Source organism: Oncorhynchus mykiss, chromosome 2 (assembly GCF_057628025.1).
Source record: "Oncorhynchus mykiss isolate SJ-2025 chromosome 2, ASM5762802v1, whole genome shotgun sequence".
NCBI lineage: Eukaryota > Metazoa > Chordata > Actinopteri > Salmoniformes > Salmonidae > Oncorhynchus > Oncorhynchus mykiss.
In genome coordinates this window covers 11,479,151-11,493,551 of record NC_143023.1, presented here as the reverse complement: position 1 = coordinate 11,493,551, position 14,401 = coordinate 11,479,151, and the positions used below count along the sequence as shown (strand labels likewise).

General features: G+C 40.4%; 1 protein-coding gene across 2 annotated transcripts; it reads right to left on the bottom strand.

The window, feature by feature from the left end:
• Positions 1–8,106: 8,106 nt before the first annotated feature.
• On the bottom strand, positions 8,107–11,130 carry LOC149984839 (zymogen granule membrane protein 16-like). 2 transcript variants are annotated; one of them, XM_090188618.1, is made up of 5 exons: positions 10,988–11,130; positions 10,654–10,671; positions 10,455–10,507; positions 10,011–10,179; positions 8,107–9,006 (listed from the first exon to the last, which is right to left on the bottom strand). In XM_090188618.1, exons 3-5 carry the CDS (start codon positions 10,504–10,506, stop codon positions 8,640–8,642), a joined length of 588 nt encoding a protein of 195 aa, XP_090044744.1. In that variant the 5' UTR covers position 10,507; positions 10,654–10,671; positions 10,988–11,130; the 3' UTR covers positions 8,107–8,639. The 2 variants fall into 2 exon arrangements, with proteins under 2 accessions (XP_090044744.1, XP_090044740.1); XM_090188614.1 differs by having other exon boundaries at positions 10,984–11,068.
• Between the last annotated feature and the right edge of the window lie 3,271 nt (positions 11,131–14,401).

Below are 14,401 nucleotides of genomic sequence, written 5' to 3'. Positions count from 1 at the left end.
ATAAAGATGGCAAGATGCAGTAGAGGGTATAGAGTACAGTATATACATTGTATACACACCTTTTGGCCTTCATACCATCTATAGTGGACTTAAAACAAACCAAAAATAATTATGAATATTCTACAGGACAAAGTCACAAGAGATACCCTCCTGGAGGTTTTCATTCCAACCCCAGTTGTAACTAACCTGATTTATCTTATAAACCAGTGAATTATTAGAATCAGGTGTGCTAGATTAAGGTTGGAATGAAAAGCTACAGGATAGTAGTTCTCTAGGAACAGGGTTGGAGAGCCCTCTTCTAATGAGACTATGGTGCATTGTTTTATGGAGAATAGTTGTGTGTTGATAGGTTTGATGAACCAGCTCTGTTAGCAGGACTAATTGAGCCCATAATGTGGCCAATATAGGAGAGATATGTTGTCATATCAAGAAAAAAGCATTAATGTATACCATTATGCATATTATTAACTAATTATAAACTCATCGGCCAGTTTATTAGGCACCCCCATCTAGTCCCGGGTTGGAGCCCCCTTTGCCTCCACAACAGCCTGACTTCTTTGGGGCATGGATTCTACAAGTCGGAGACATTCCACAGGGATGTTGGTCCATGCTGACGCAATGGCATCACGCAGTTGCTGCAGATTGGACAGCGGTTCTCCACCGCCACCAGCCTGTACCGTTGACACCAGACAGGATGGGTCCATGGACTCATGCTGCTTACGATAGTGTAATGTTAGAATGTGAAAAATAAAATAGTCACCTTTAGTCTTGTTAGTCAACTCTGATGATGAGTCTGTAGCTGCTCTTCCATTTGAGATGAGAATGAGTTGTGATTATACCTCCACATATGTATATTCTTAAAGTAATCCTACGTACTATTGCACCCTGCCTCGTAAACCCTCCTATCTGTAGATGTACAGTACCCACAAGATTCAGAAAATAATATTTTTAACTGTTTTACATGAAACATGTACTGGTTTGACATCTTTTGGCAGGATTATCTTAGCCAACCCCAGTTAAACTTATTGGCTAACTAGTCTCAAGAAAAACATGTCATTCAGCATCTGACAACACATTATCTAGTCATCAATCAAAGAAGAAGACAGATGATTGTAACTCTTTCAATTTCACCTGGTTGTTCGCTATAAAAACACATGTACCAGGAACTGCCATTACTTCCTCAAACCTTTCCTGATGAGCAAATGATGTCAAGCATGTTTTCAGACAGAAACAGTCATACACTGTTATAAATGATCATAGGTCCACAAGTGAGTTGGTTGCAATACTGATTCAATGATGGTTAACTGACAAATGGCAGCAATTTTCTGATATCTGTAACATTTAATGTGAATGTTTCACTCCTCTAAAACAGACCTGTGTGTGGAGATATATCTCTCTCCTGTCTGGCAAGAGACACAGATTCTGACGATTAGAGCAGTTTCTCACAACCTGCCTGCCTAATGAATAGAACGGAATGGGGATATATCTGTCTGTCACTGAACTTAATCATCATAATAACAGGAAAGTCCAACCCAGAGCCAGAAAGTATCACCTAAGTTCATGATCTCACCGCAGTGTCGAGCCTGTTTGACTACTTGATGGAGCAGAAAAATGCTTGGCATTGCTTTTAGGGGGAATATTTAGATCGGACCAATAAAAATGTTATTTTGTCATTGATACAAAGTTCCACAAAGGCCCCAATAGATACTGCATATTAGGCCAAATCCAGGAGGGGTATAAGACACAAACTCAGCAAAAAAAGAAACGTCCCTTTTTCAGGACCCTGTATTTCAAAGATAATTGGTAAAATCCAAATAACTTCACCGATCTTCGTTGTAAAGTGTTTAACACTTTTTCCCATGCTTGTTCCATGAACCATAAACAATTAAAGAACATTCACATGTGGAACGGTCGTTAAGACATTAACAGCTTACAGACGGTAGGCAATTAAGGTCACAGTTATGAAAACTTAGGACACAAAATAGGCCTTTCTACTGACTCTGAAAAACACCTAAAGAAAGATGCCCAGGGTCCCTGCTCATCTGCGTGAACATGCCTGCAAGGAAGCATGAGGACTGCAGATGCTTGGGGCCAGGGCAATAAATTGCAATGTCCAAACTGTAAGACGCCTAAGACAGCGCTACAGGGGAGACAGGACGGACAGCTGATCGTCCTCGCAATGGCAGACCACGTGTAACAACACCTGCACAGGATCGGTACATCTGAACATAACACCTGCGGGACAGGTACAGGATGGCAACAACAACTGCCCGAGTTGCATCAGAAATGCACAATCCCTCCATCAGTGCTCAGACTGTCCGCAATAGTCTTAGAGAGGCAGAACTGAGGGCTTGTAGGCCTGTTGTAAGGCAGGTCCTCACCAGATATCACCGGCAACAATGTTGCCTATAGGCACAACTCCACCGTCATTGAACCAGACAGGACTGTAAAAAAGTGGTTTTGTCTCACCAAGGTTTATGGTCGGATTCGCGTCGAAAGAATGTGCGTTACACCGAGGCCTGTACTCCGGAGCGGGATCGATTTGGAGGTGGAGGGTCCGTCATGGTTTGGGGAGGTGTGTCACAGCATCATCGGACTGAGCTTGTTGTCATTGCAGACAATTTCAACGCTGTGCGTTACAGGGAAGACATCCTCCTCCCTCATGTGGTAGCCATTCTGCAGGCTCATCATGATCCCTCATCCTCATCCCTCCACCATGACAATGCCACCAGCCATACTGCTCGTTCTGTGTGTGATTTCCTGCAAGACAGGAATGTCAGTGTTCTGACATGGCCAGCAAAGAGCCCGCATCTCAATCCCAGTTGACAGTGAGAGAGGACGTTTCTTTTTTGATTAGTTTACATTATTTATCATTATTAAATATTAAAGAGTGGGGAGACACACTTAGAAACCTTGCCTTAAACATAATGATTTAAAATGCAGTACACACACACACACACACACACACACACACACACACACACACACACACACACACACACACACACACACACACACACACACACATACACACACACACACACACATATATACACACAGGAATGTGGATATGCTAAAAACTCTGTCACACAAACCTTTGAACAACAATCCAAACTATGAAACCATGTCGTTTTTTGTGTCTTTTCTTGTGTTGATATTTGGTTTCTTGAGATCAGGTCAAGGTAGCTATATTCGTCTATAGACTTCAATAGTCTTTCATCCTATAATCGTCTGTTCCATGCACTTGAACTTGACATAACTGACTGTAAAATGTGTGCAATAATTTCTCTTGTATACAGGGGTGAGAGGATTTGTCAGGACTCTGAGAACGGTTTTGAACATCCAGTTTGGTCTGAAGACATTGAGTTAATTGATTCCCTTGGTGTTGGCTGCTTTTTCAGCCCTTCAATGCTTCTTCCTAATGGCTTACTTGTTCTGTTTGAGAACCGGACGTGGAGGAAGGAAGAGGAAATGAAAGTGATTCCAGACCCATCCTTTCTCTCCATCCTCCTCTCTTCTAAATCAGCTGCTCCAGAGACCATAAAATACCTTTTGCTCGTGATAACAAATATAATTCAGCATTTTCTTTTTCAATCATCCAGGCTGTATCACAACCGGCCTAGTTAAACAAAGGTTTTATAAAAAATAAAAAAATGCTCCAAAAACATAATTGTTCCACTCCAAAGTTATTACTGTTCCATGATTATAATTTACATGGTTGAGAAGTGAAAGATGAGCACGTACATGTACTCTGTGACACCCCTTCCCTCTGTTGTCGCAAATCACACGTCATTAAAATGCAAGTTCATTGCCTTACATACAAGTATAGCCTTATACCAACACATGGAAAGTAAGATCTAATGTCAACAATGCAAGCATCATGAAACATATCATTGTTAAATTGTGGAGAACGATAATAAAACAAATGTATCATGCGTTTTTTAGCAGAAAAGCCTTATCGAACATGTGAACTTTCATGTGCCTTAATAACAAATTGTATGCCATCTGTAAATACGAATTCAATTGTTAAATTACGAGCCTAGTCTGTTTAGTCACAGAAAAAGACAGCAATGCTCCTGCTAGCTGCTGAGATGATGAGTGGGCTGGAAATGCTGAGAGATGAGTTTGGATTGGTCTGCCATACATTTAAATAAAAAATGATCTCACATTTACTAAACCAGGTAGGCTAGTTGCGACCTGACCAAGATAAAGTAAAGCAGTGTGTGTTGTTGTATGTGCCAAACTGCTTTGCTTTATCTTGGAATAAACAAACATACAGTCAATAAAAAAGTATATATACAGTGTGTGCAAATTAGGTAAGATAAGGGAGGTAAAGGCAATAAAATAGGCCGTAGTGTAGCTTCCTTCCCTCTCCTCGCCCCAACCTGGGCTCGAACCAGGGACCCTCTGCACACATCGACAACAGCCACCCTCGAAGCATCGTTACCCATCGCTCCAAGAAAGCCATGGCCCAGAGCAAGGGGAACAACTACTTCAAGGTCTCAGAGCGAGTCACCGATTGAAACACTGTTAGCGTGCACCACACTAACTAGCTAGCCATTTCACATTGGTTACACTAGCAGTGAGGTAATTACAATATAGCAATTAAACACAGGAGTGATAGATGTGCAGAATATGAATGTGCAACTATACTGGGGTGCAAAGGAGCAAAATAAATAAAGAAATAAATACAATATGGGGATGAGATAGTTGGATGGGCTATTTACAGATGGGCTATTTACAGATGGGCTATGTGCAGCTAGTGGGCCGGGGCTAGCAAGTAGCACAAGGGCCTTAGAGGTACGTCGCGACGGAAGAGGTCTGTTGTAGCCTCCTCGTGTGGTAACATCGGCAGACCAGCAGACCAGCATCGGCAGACCAGCCGTGATGGATTGGTAGGGTTCCGCCTGGTCCAATTGGAAAATAGGTATAGTGGCCCAAGAAATTGGCCGATGGACCTATTCAGCTACCAGTCCGATATTCCCTAGACAGCTAGCGGACCACAGCTAGCAGGCTAGCATATGGGCATTCAGGGGACATCGCAACGGAGGGGCCTGTTGCAAAAAGAACACTCGGCAGATTATGTCGGTAGTCAAGATGTGATGGATTAGCAGGGCTTCGTGTAGTAATAGTGGTCCACAACAATTGGCAAAAATAGGTATTGTAGCCCAAGGAGTAGAGCACACTTCTGTCTATTTGAGCTGGTCAGTATGTGTTGGTAATCCTGTCGTATAGTAAAATGCATAAGCGTTGCTCTCCACTTTCTGGAATTCGAGGATGATAGCTAAGGAGGTGGAGAAACACTGAATTGAAGTTCAGTTTATAACATTGAGAAAAAAAGTATCTTAACAGCTGATCAGGCCGTTGATTGTGGCTGTGCAAAGTTGCTGGATGTTGGCGAGAAGTGGAGCATGCTTTTGTACACGCTGGTCTAGAGCATTCCAAACATGCTCAATGGGAAACATGTCTGGTGAGTATGCAGGCCATGGAAGAACTGGAACATTTTGAGCTTCCAAGAATTGTGTACAGATCCTTGTGACATTATCATGCTGAAACATGAGGTGAAGGCGGTGGATGAATGGCACGACAATGGTCCTCAGGATCTCGTCACGGTATTTCTGTGCATTCAAATTGCCATCGATAAAAATGCAATTGTGTTCGTTGTCTGCTTATTCCTGCCCATACCATAACCCCAGCGCCACCAAGGGGCACTCTAATTACAATGTTGACATCAGCAAACCGCTCACCCACATGACGCCATACGCTGTCTGCCATCTGGCCGGTATAGTTGAAACCGAGATTTATCTGTGAAGATCACACTTCTCCAGCAGACCAGTGGCCATTGAAGGTGGGCATTTTTCCCACATTAGTCAGGTACATTCCCAAACTGCAGTCAGGTCAAGTCCCTGGTGAGAACGACGAGCACACAGATGAGCTTCCCTGAGACAGTTTCTGACAGTTTGTGCAGAAATTATTTTGTTGTGCAAACCCACAGTTTCATCAACTCTCCGGGTGGCTGGTCTCAGACGATCCCTCAGGGGAAGAAGCCAGATGTGGAGGTCCTGGGCTGGTGTGGTTACATGTGGTCTGAGGTTATGAGGCCGGTTGGAAGTACTGCCAAATTCTCTAAAATGGCATTGAAGGCGGCTTATGGTAGAGAAATTAACATGATCTTCTCTGGTAACAGTGCTGGTGGACATTCCTGCAGTCAGCATGTCAGTTGCATGCTCCCTCAACTTGAAATGCCTGTGACATTTTTTGGGAAACATGGGACCAACACTTTACATGTTGCGTTTTTCTGTTCTTCAGTATATATACACTGAAAACTTGTCATAAACACCTACTGTACATCATTTGAAATGTTGCGCAGGTTGTGCTTTGTGATGCCTTGAGGGTCCAATACAGGGGGATACATTTACTTAGATGAATGATTCTGGTCTGAAAATACAGTAGTGAAGCAGTAGTCAAGCTAACATTTTAGGCTCTATAATAAACTATAATGTAGCATTGTTCATGGTTTAACAACTATAATTTAAAAAATCACATATCATTTCTTTAAGATTTGCAGGCATCCCATTGCAGTATCATCCACATTACACTAAATGCAAATAGCAAAAATGCATATAATTTTTGCCCCATTTAAATCGATGTCTGTTCCTCAAATTAGCTCGGATTTACTGGGACTAAGACAATGTTTCAAGGAAACACAGACTTATTCTGTAAAACAAAGACAATATATATATTTTTCCTACTTTCATTCGATCTCACCAAAACTAGTTAAGCAGCTTTGACTGTTGAACCATCCATATACTGTATAAGCCCCATCTATCAAACTGTCTAATCTAGACCATCCATATACTGTATAAACCCCATCTATCAAACTGTCTAATCTAGACCATCCATATACTGTATAAGCCCCATCTATCAAACTGTCTAATCTAGACCATCCATATACTGTATAAACCCCATCTATCAAACTGTCTAATCTAGACCATCCATATACTGTATAAGCCCCATCTATCAAACTGTCTAATCTAGACCACCCATATACTGTATAAGCCCCATCTATCAAACTGTCTAATCTAGACCATCCATATACTGTATAAACCCCATCTATCAAACTGTCTAATCCAGACCATCCATATAATGTATAAACCCCATCTATCAAACTGTCTAATCTAGACCATCCATATACTGTATAAACCCCATCTATCAAACTGTCTAATCTAGACCATCCATATACTGTATAAGCCCCATCTATCAAACTGTCTAATCTAGACCATCCATATACTGTATAAACCACATCTATCAAACTGTCTAATCTAGACCATCCATATACTGTATAAACCCCATCTATCAAACTGTCTAATCTAGACCATCCATATACTGTATAAACCACATCTATAAAACTGTCTAATCTAGACCATCCATATACTGTATAAACCACATCTATCAAACTGTCTAATCTAGACCATCCACACAGTCTGTGATTCGTAACAAAGTGGTGTCCCTCCCCACCACTTGTTTTGGTATACAGCTGAACATTGAACAGCTTCCCAAATCTCAGACTTTAGCTTTAACTAAAACACTATGCAGCACCATATTATAACAATGGTGTTGGTATGATATGTATTATGATTCTCCTGATTCTACACTTATTGTGGTTATATACTGTTATTTATTGTGATTCGATGTTCCAAACATTGCTCACTATATGTCTGTGGCAGAGAGACTAGAAATCATGAGAAAGTAATGGAAATAAAATTTCCTCCAAATATGTGCTTCCTATTTCAAATGAAAATGTTGAACTTTCTATGAAGGAAAATAAGAGTTTTAGTGCAGACAGCCAACTAACACAAAAATAATAGTTTGATATTGTTGATGCGATACGACATGATATATTGTGGAAAATAATATCCCGATATGTAACTATCCATTTTTTCCCCTTCATTACTATTGAATAGGCGTTTCAACGGTCTTGCTGTTATAAATGTAGTTCCTTATTGACACCATTGAGGTAGGGTTTGTTAAGATGACAGATTAGTTTATCGTAGCGTCTGGCCACTACTGTATGTATATGCTTATCAAAAGGAATACAATGAAATATAATGATTAAAGATATGCTTTTTATTAAAATGTCCAGAAGCAGATGTAGCAGAAAAGGATCAACAAATAACAAATGCAGCGTGTATAAAATAGTGAAGGTGAAACACCTGGAAACACTATTATCTCCCCATAATATTTGATTGTTCCATTAATCAAAGATATAATTAATCCTTTAAATCCCATATGAATCTTTCCTTTATTGTGATAAAATGTGATAACAACGCATGTTGACCCAAGCTGACAGGACTGTTTGAATATTCCTATCTAATGGATGCTTCATGAGAATTTGAACTGAATGAATTTGAATGTTAAGAAATATTTTATTACTGCTTCAAGTGAGGAATCACCTCAAAAGTACTTCCAAAGTACTCAAAACATTCCAATTCAATCAGTGAAATAAAAGTGAAATAACAAACAGATAGTGAAATAAAAACTGTTCTGTCAGCGTCTATGTCAAACATCCGTCCATCATATAAGGTCAGTTTCCTGGACCCAGATTAAGTTTACTCCTGGACTAAAAAGCATTTTTCCCCCTAAAAAATAGGAGTTACTGTTTCCAGTGCTGTTCCCAGAGTACTGTTTCCAGCCCCTTCCATGTCCACAAATCCCCAGTGGGCTCCGATGGAGGTGATTCCAACACCGTTGAAGCGACCGCTGAGGATCCTCAGCTCATTGCCCATGTTGGATGGGTAGAAGTTGAAGGAGACCTGGTTGGGCATGCCGGCTGACAGAGTGCGCCCCATGTTGGTGGTTAACACCAGGGAGCAGATGTAGTCTGCTGGGTTGTACTTCCCAGACACCTCGACAATGGCCTCATCATTAAACAGCTCCATCACCTGCTTTACACTCCCTTCGTTACCGAACACAGGAGACCAGGTGTTGCCGTATCTCAGCTGGAACCTAAAACAGAGGAAGCTTTTCACGTTGGTTGTGTTTTGATAAGGCACATTCAGACCGAGACAGCAGGTAACATCAGAGAATATCAAGGAATTACATTTTACATTGTACTCTGGGTTAGATACGATAACACTATTGTTTGGTCATAAACTGAATATGTAATAAACACAACAAAGAAAGAAAGAGTGTTTGTTGGGTAGTGTAGTTGGACTGAGTCAGTGGTGTTTGTTGTGTAGTGTAGTTGGACTGAGTCAGTGGTGTTTGTTGGGTAGTGTAGTTGGACTGAGTCAGTGGTGTTTGTTGGGTAGTGTAGTTGGACTGAGTCAGTGGTGTTTGTTGGGTAGTGTAGTTGGACTGAGTCAGTGGTGTTTGTTGTGTAGTGTAGTTGGACTGAGTCAGTGGTGTTTGTTGTGTAGTGTAGTTGGACTGAGTCAGTGGTGTTTGTTGGGTAGTGTAGTTGGACTGAGTCAGTGGTGTTTGTTGTGTAGTGTAGTTGGACTGAGTCAGTGGTGTTTGTTGGGTAGTGTAGTTGGACTGAGTCAGTGGTGTTTGTTGGGTAGTGTAGTTGGACTGAGTCAGTGGTGTTTGTTGGGTAGTGTAGTTGGACTGAGTCAGTGGTGTTTGTTGGGTAGTGTAGTTGGACTGAGTCAGTGGTGTTTGTTGGGTAGTGTAGTTGGACTGAGTCAGTGGTGTTTGTTGGATAGTGTAGTTGGACTGAGTCAGTGGTGTTTGTTGTGTAGTGTAGTTGGACTGAGTCAGTGGTGTTTGTTGGGTAGTGTAGTTGGACTGAGTCAGTGGTGTTTGTTGGGTAGTGTAGTTGGACTGAGTCAGTGGTGTTTGTTGGGTAGTGTAGTTGGACTGAGTCAGTGGTGTTTGTTGGGCAGTGTAGATGGACTGAGTCAGTGGTGTTTGTTGGGCAGTGTAGTTGGACTGAGTCAGTGGTGTTTGTTGGGTATTGTAGTTAGACTGAGTCAGTGGTGTCTGTTCATGGGTCAGAGTCTGCTCACCCGCTGATGTAATTGTTGCTGTTGTAGTTGTAGTAGTAGTAGTAGTAGTAGTAGTTGTTGTTGGTCTCCCACACTCTGACTCCCGTGATGCGCCCCTCACCGTAGGAAGCAAATGGGGTGCCACCTCCCTGACCCACCGCAGAGGAATACGAGTACGGGTCTTTGATGGCTAAAATAACATGGCCAATATGTTTACTATATTTACTATATTAATAATACATATTTATATACATCATTTTATTTTTAACAACACATTTCTGAAAGATCTTGACATTATGAATAAAGTGCAGATGAATTAACTAAAGTACATTCTGCAATTATTTAATACATTAGTTTATGTCTCAAAGAAGAACTCCTAAGTCTAACTGTTAAAAGACAAGTTGGTGAAAGCACAAGAGCTATTATTTAATCATTATAATTCAGAATTGTATTTTTATAACTCACGCATTGCCAAGCAGCCAGCCAAGAACATTGTGACAACCAGGATTAAGAACATTCTGCAAAAGTGAGGCATCGACACTTAAGACCTTTAATTTCAGTCAATTTCACTCTCATTCTGTTTCACTTTAAATGGTAAAACTTGAAATAATGTAGTTAATAATGTTTTTCATAGTAGTTTGTCAAAACAAATAAGTCATTTTACCTGTCAGGTCAGTGTTTCCTAGGAGGGAAAAGAAAATAACCTTTTGAATTGTGATGTAACAAACAACAAACCATTGTTGAATGTGAAATGTTATAAAACGGCTCTAAAAAGTTGAACCTCTAGTTTACTACAATCACTCTTGCAGTGCTAAGCTACTGTCACATTAAAAATAATGTCAGATCACTGAATTTAAATTTAGTGGCAAAAGGGCCAAAATGTTTGTGCCCAAGAACCAAGAGAAAATTAGAATTAACTTCATAACATTTCCCACACCAGTACTATGCATTAAAAACAAGTGCACATTTTCAATTTAGTTAGTTGTGTAGTTACCCACAGTGCTATCTTGAGATGTGTGAAACCCTGTGAAAGCTTATTGTCTCTCTTTCTCTGCCAGGTCCTTCTAGTCTACTGCTTCCTCTAAGAACTGCATTTATACCTGCTGAACATTCCATCAGCTCTAGATGGAAGGAGCATGACAAAGAACACGTTTAGTCAGTCACTATTGAGAAGTCAGACATTGTTTTCTAATTGGTCGAGGCTACTTTGGGAGGGAGTATCAAGGAAGTACTATAAGGAAATAATAATTGTGTTCTTTTGAATTGTAACTAATTAATGATCTGAAATAGGGATTAAAAAAATATACAATCGAACAACCGAACAATTAAAATAATATACCAACTTTGTATGAATGTGTACGAAAATCGCTCAAAATCAGTCTCCCAATCTTCAGTTGTTTTATTACACCAAGAGGAACTCCTTCCCTTCAAACATTAACATGCTGAAAAAGACGTGTGGATCTTGTCATTAACAGGATGGTTAGTTCATTGGTTTGCTCAAATACCTACAGTATTTTATTGTAGAATATTTGTTTCAGAACATGTTTTTCCATTTAATTCTAGATGTGCAGACGAGATTCAACATTTTTATCCTCCATTATTGTCCGACGTTTTCTGCAGTCTGTTACAACACTCACATCTTCATTAAATCACTGGCAACCTGTTCATGTTACTACAGGAAAACAATCTGATTTATTTTTCTGCAGATGAAGCAGATAAATATCAGTAGAAGTTACAAAGTGAGAAAATAAATAAAATATTATATACACATTACTGAGTGAAATACCCTGAGGCACTTGTTACCACCTATCTATAAAATGTGATAGTTCAATTAACATATTGTTAGATTACTTGTTAGATATTACTGCATGGTCGGAACAAGAAGCACAAGCATTTCGCTACACTCGCATTAACATCTGCTAACCATGTGTATGTGACCAATACAATTTGATTTGATTTGAGAGTAATACAAATACAGTGGGGCAAAAAAGTATTTAGTCAGCCACCAATTGTGCCAGTTCTCCCACTTAAAAAGATGAGAGAGGCCTGTAATTTTCATCATAGCTACACATCAGCTATGACAGACAAAATGAGAAAAAAAATCCAGAAACACACATTGTAGGATTTTTAATGAATTTATTTGCAAATTATGGTGGCTCATGTAACATGAAACCCACATTTCACATGTTGCATTTAAAAAAAATTGTTGAGTGTAAAGTAGTTAGGTCACATAAAGATGTATGTAATTCATATGAATGAAATCATCAACATGTATTGATCACATCTTTACTAATGCTGCAGAAATGAACTTTAAAGCAGTATCCAAATCCATGTGATATAGTGATCACAATATAATAGCCATATCTAGGAAGTTCCAAAGGCTGGGCCTAATATAGTGTATAAGAGGTCATACAATACGTTTTGTAGTTATTCATATGTTGATGATGTAAAGAATATTTGCTGGTCTGTGGTGTGTAATGAGGAGCAACCAGATCCTGCACTTGACACATTTATCAAATTGCTTATTCCAGTTACTACTGAGCACGCACCCATTAAGAATATGACTGTTGGGGCCGCCCGGGTGGCGCAGTGGTTTTCTGTACTGCAGTGCCAGCTGTGCCATCAGAGTCCTGGGTTCGCGCCCAGGCTCTGTCGTAACCGGCCGCGACCGGGAGGTCCGTGGGGCGACGCACAATTGGCCTAGCGTCGCCCGGGTTAGGGAGGGCTTGGTAGGGGTAGGGGTAGGGGTGTCCTTGTCTCATCGCGCACCAGCGTCTCCTGTGGCGGGCTGGGCGCAGTGTACGCTAGCCAGGTGCACGGTGTTTCCTCCGGCGCATTGGTGCGGCTGGCTTCCGGGTTGGATGTGCGCTGTGTTAAAGAAGCAGCGGCTTGGTTGGTTGTGTATCGGAGTGACTTTCAACCTTCGTCTCTCCCGAGCCCGTACGGGAGTTGTAGCGATGAGACAAGATAGTAGCTACTACGAAATTGGGGAGAAAAAAGGGGTAAAATTCAACAAAAAAAATAATATAAAAACGGTTAAATCCCCTTGGATTGATGAGTTGTAAAAAAAAAAAAGTTGTATGGTTGATAGGGATGAGGCAAAAGGTATGGCAAGTAAGTCTGTCAGCCCAACTGATTGGCAAACGTACTGTAAATTAAGAAATCCTGTGACTAAGCTTAAGAAAAAGAAAAATAAACTATAACAAAGATACATTATATAAAGAATGACAGTGAAAAGATTTGGAGCACCTTAAATGACATTTTGGGGAAAAAAGCCAACACGGCTCCATCATTCATTAAATCAGATGGCTCATTTATCAGATATTGCAAACTACTTTAATTACTTTTTCAGATAAACAGTACATGCCAGCAACAAACGCTGACACTACACATCCAAGTATATCTGACCAAATTATCAAAGACAGGAATTGTACTTTTGAATTTCTGTAAAGTCAGTGTGGTACATTTTATATTGCTACTCCATCAATTTAAGCCTACTAGAAAGTGTGTGCCCTCAGGCCTGTAGGCAAGCTAAAGTCTTTCCACTACCCAAGAATAGTAAAGCCCCCTTTAATGGCTCATATAGCTGACCAGTCAGTCTGTTACCAACCCTTAGTTTACTTCTGGAAAGAATTGTGCTTGACCAGATGCCGGTGCGGTAGGTAACTTAGTGGTTCGAGTGTTGGGCCAGTATCTGAAAGGTTGCTGGATCGAATCCCCGAGCTGACAAGGTAAAAATCTGTCATTCTGCCCCTGAATAAGACACTGTTCCCTGTAAATATGAATTTGTTCTTAACTGACTTGCCTAGTTAAATATTTGTATTTTTTAAATACAATGATATTTCACAGTAAACAAATTGACAACAGACTTTCTGCACGCATATAGGGAAGGACACTCAACAAGCATGGCACTTACACAAATGACTGATGAATGGCTCAGAGAAATTGATGATAAAATGATTGTGGGGGCTGTCTTGTTAGACTTCAGTGCAGTTTTTGACGTTATGGATCATAGTCTGCTGTTATGACTTTCCACCCCCTGCTATAACGTGGATTAAGAGTTACTGTCTAACAGAACACAGAGGGTGTTCTTTATTGGAAGCCTCTCAAACATAGAACTAGGTAGAAGCAGGAATTTCCCAGGGTAGCTGTTTAGCCCCTTGCTTTTTTCAATCTTTACTAACGACATGCCACTGGCTTTGAGTAAGGCCAGTGTGTCTATGTTTGCAGATGACTCAACACTATACACGTCAGCTACTACAGCAACTGAAATGACTGAAACACTTAACAAAGAGTTGCAGTTAGTTTCGGAATGGGTAGCAGGGACTAAGTTAGTCCTAAATATAATATGAATATAATATTTTCTTAAATCTCCTAGCTATAGGACAGACACTTCAAAACGTTATTCCTTA

What these genes read in the sequence shown, in the direction of transcription:
- LOC149984839 (XM_090188618.1), bottom strand. Translation starts at nt 10,506, where the DNA reads ATGTTCTTAATCCTGGTTGTCACAATGTTCTTGGCTGGCTGCTTGGCA. An exon ending in GGCTGGCTGCTTGGCAATGC is followed by an intron (nt 10,180 to 10,454) that starts GTGAGTTATAAA and finishes ATGTTATTTTAG; the next exon opens with CCATCAAAGACCCGTACTCG. An exon ending in AGCAACAATTACATCAGCGG is followed by an intron (nt 9,007 to 10,010) that starts GTGAGCAGACTC and finishes CCTCTGTTTTAG; the next exon opens with GTTCCAGCTGAGATACGGCA.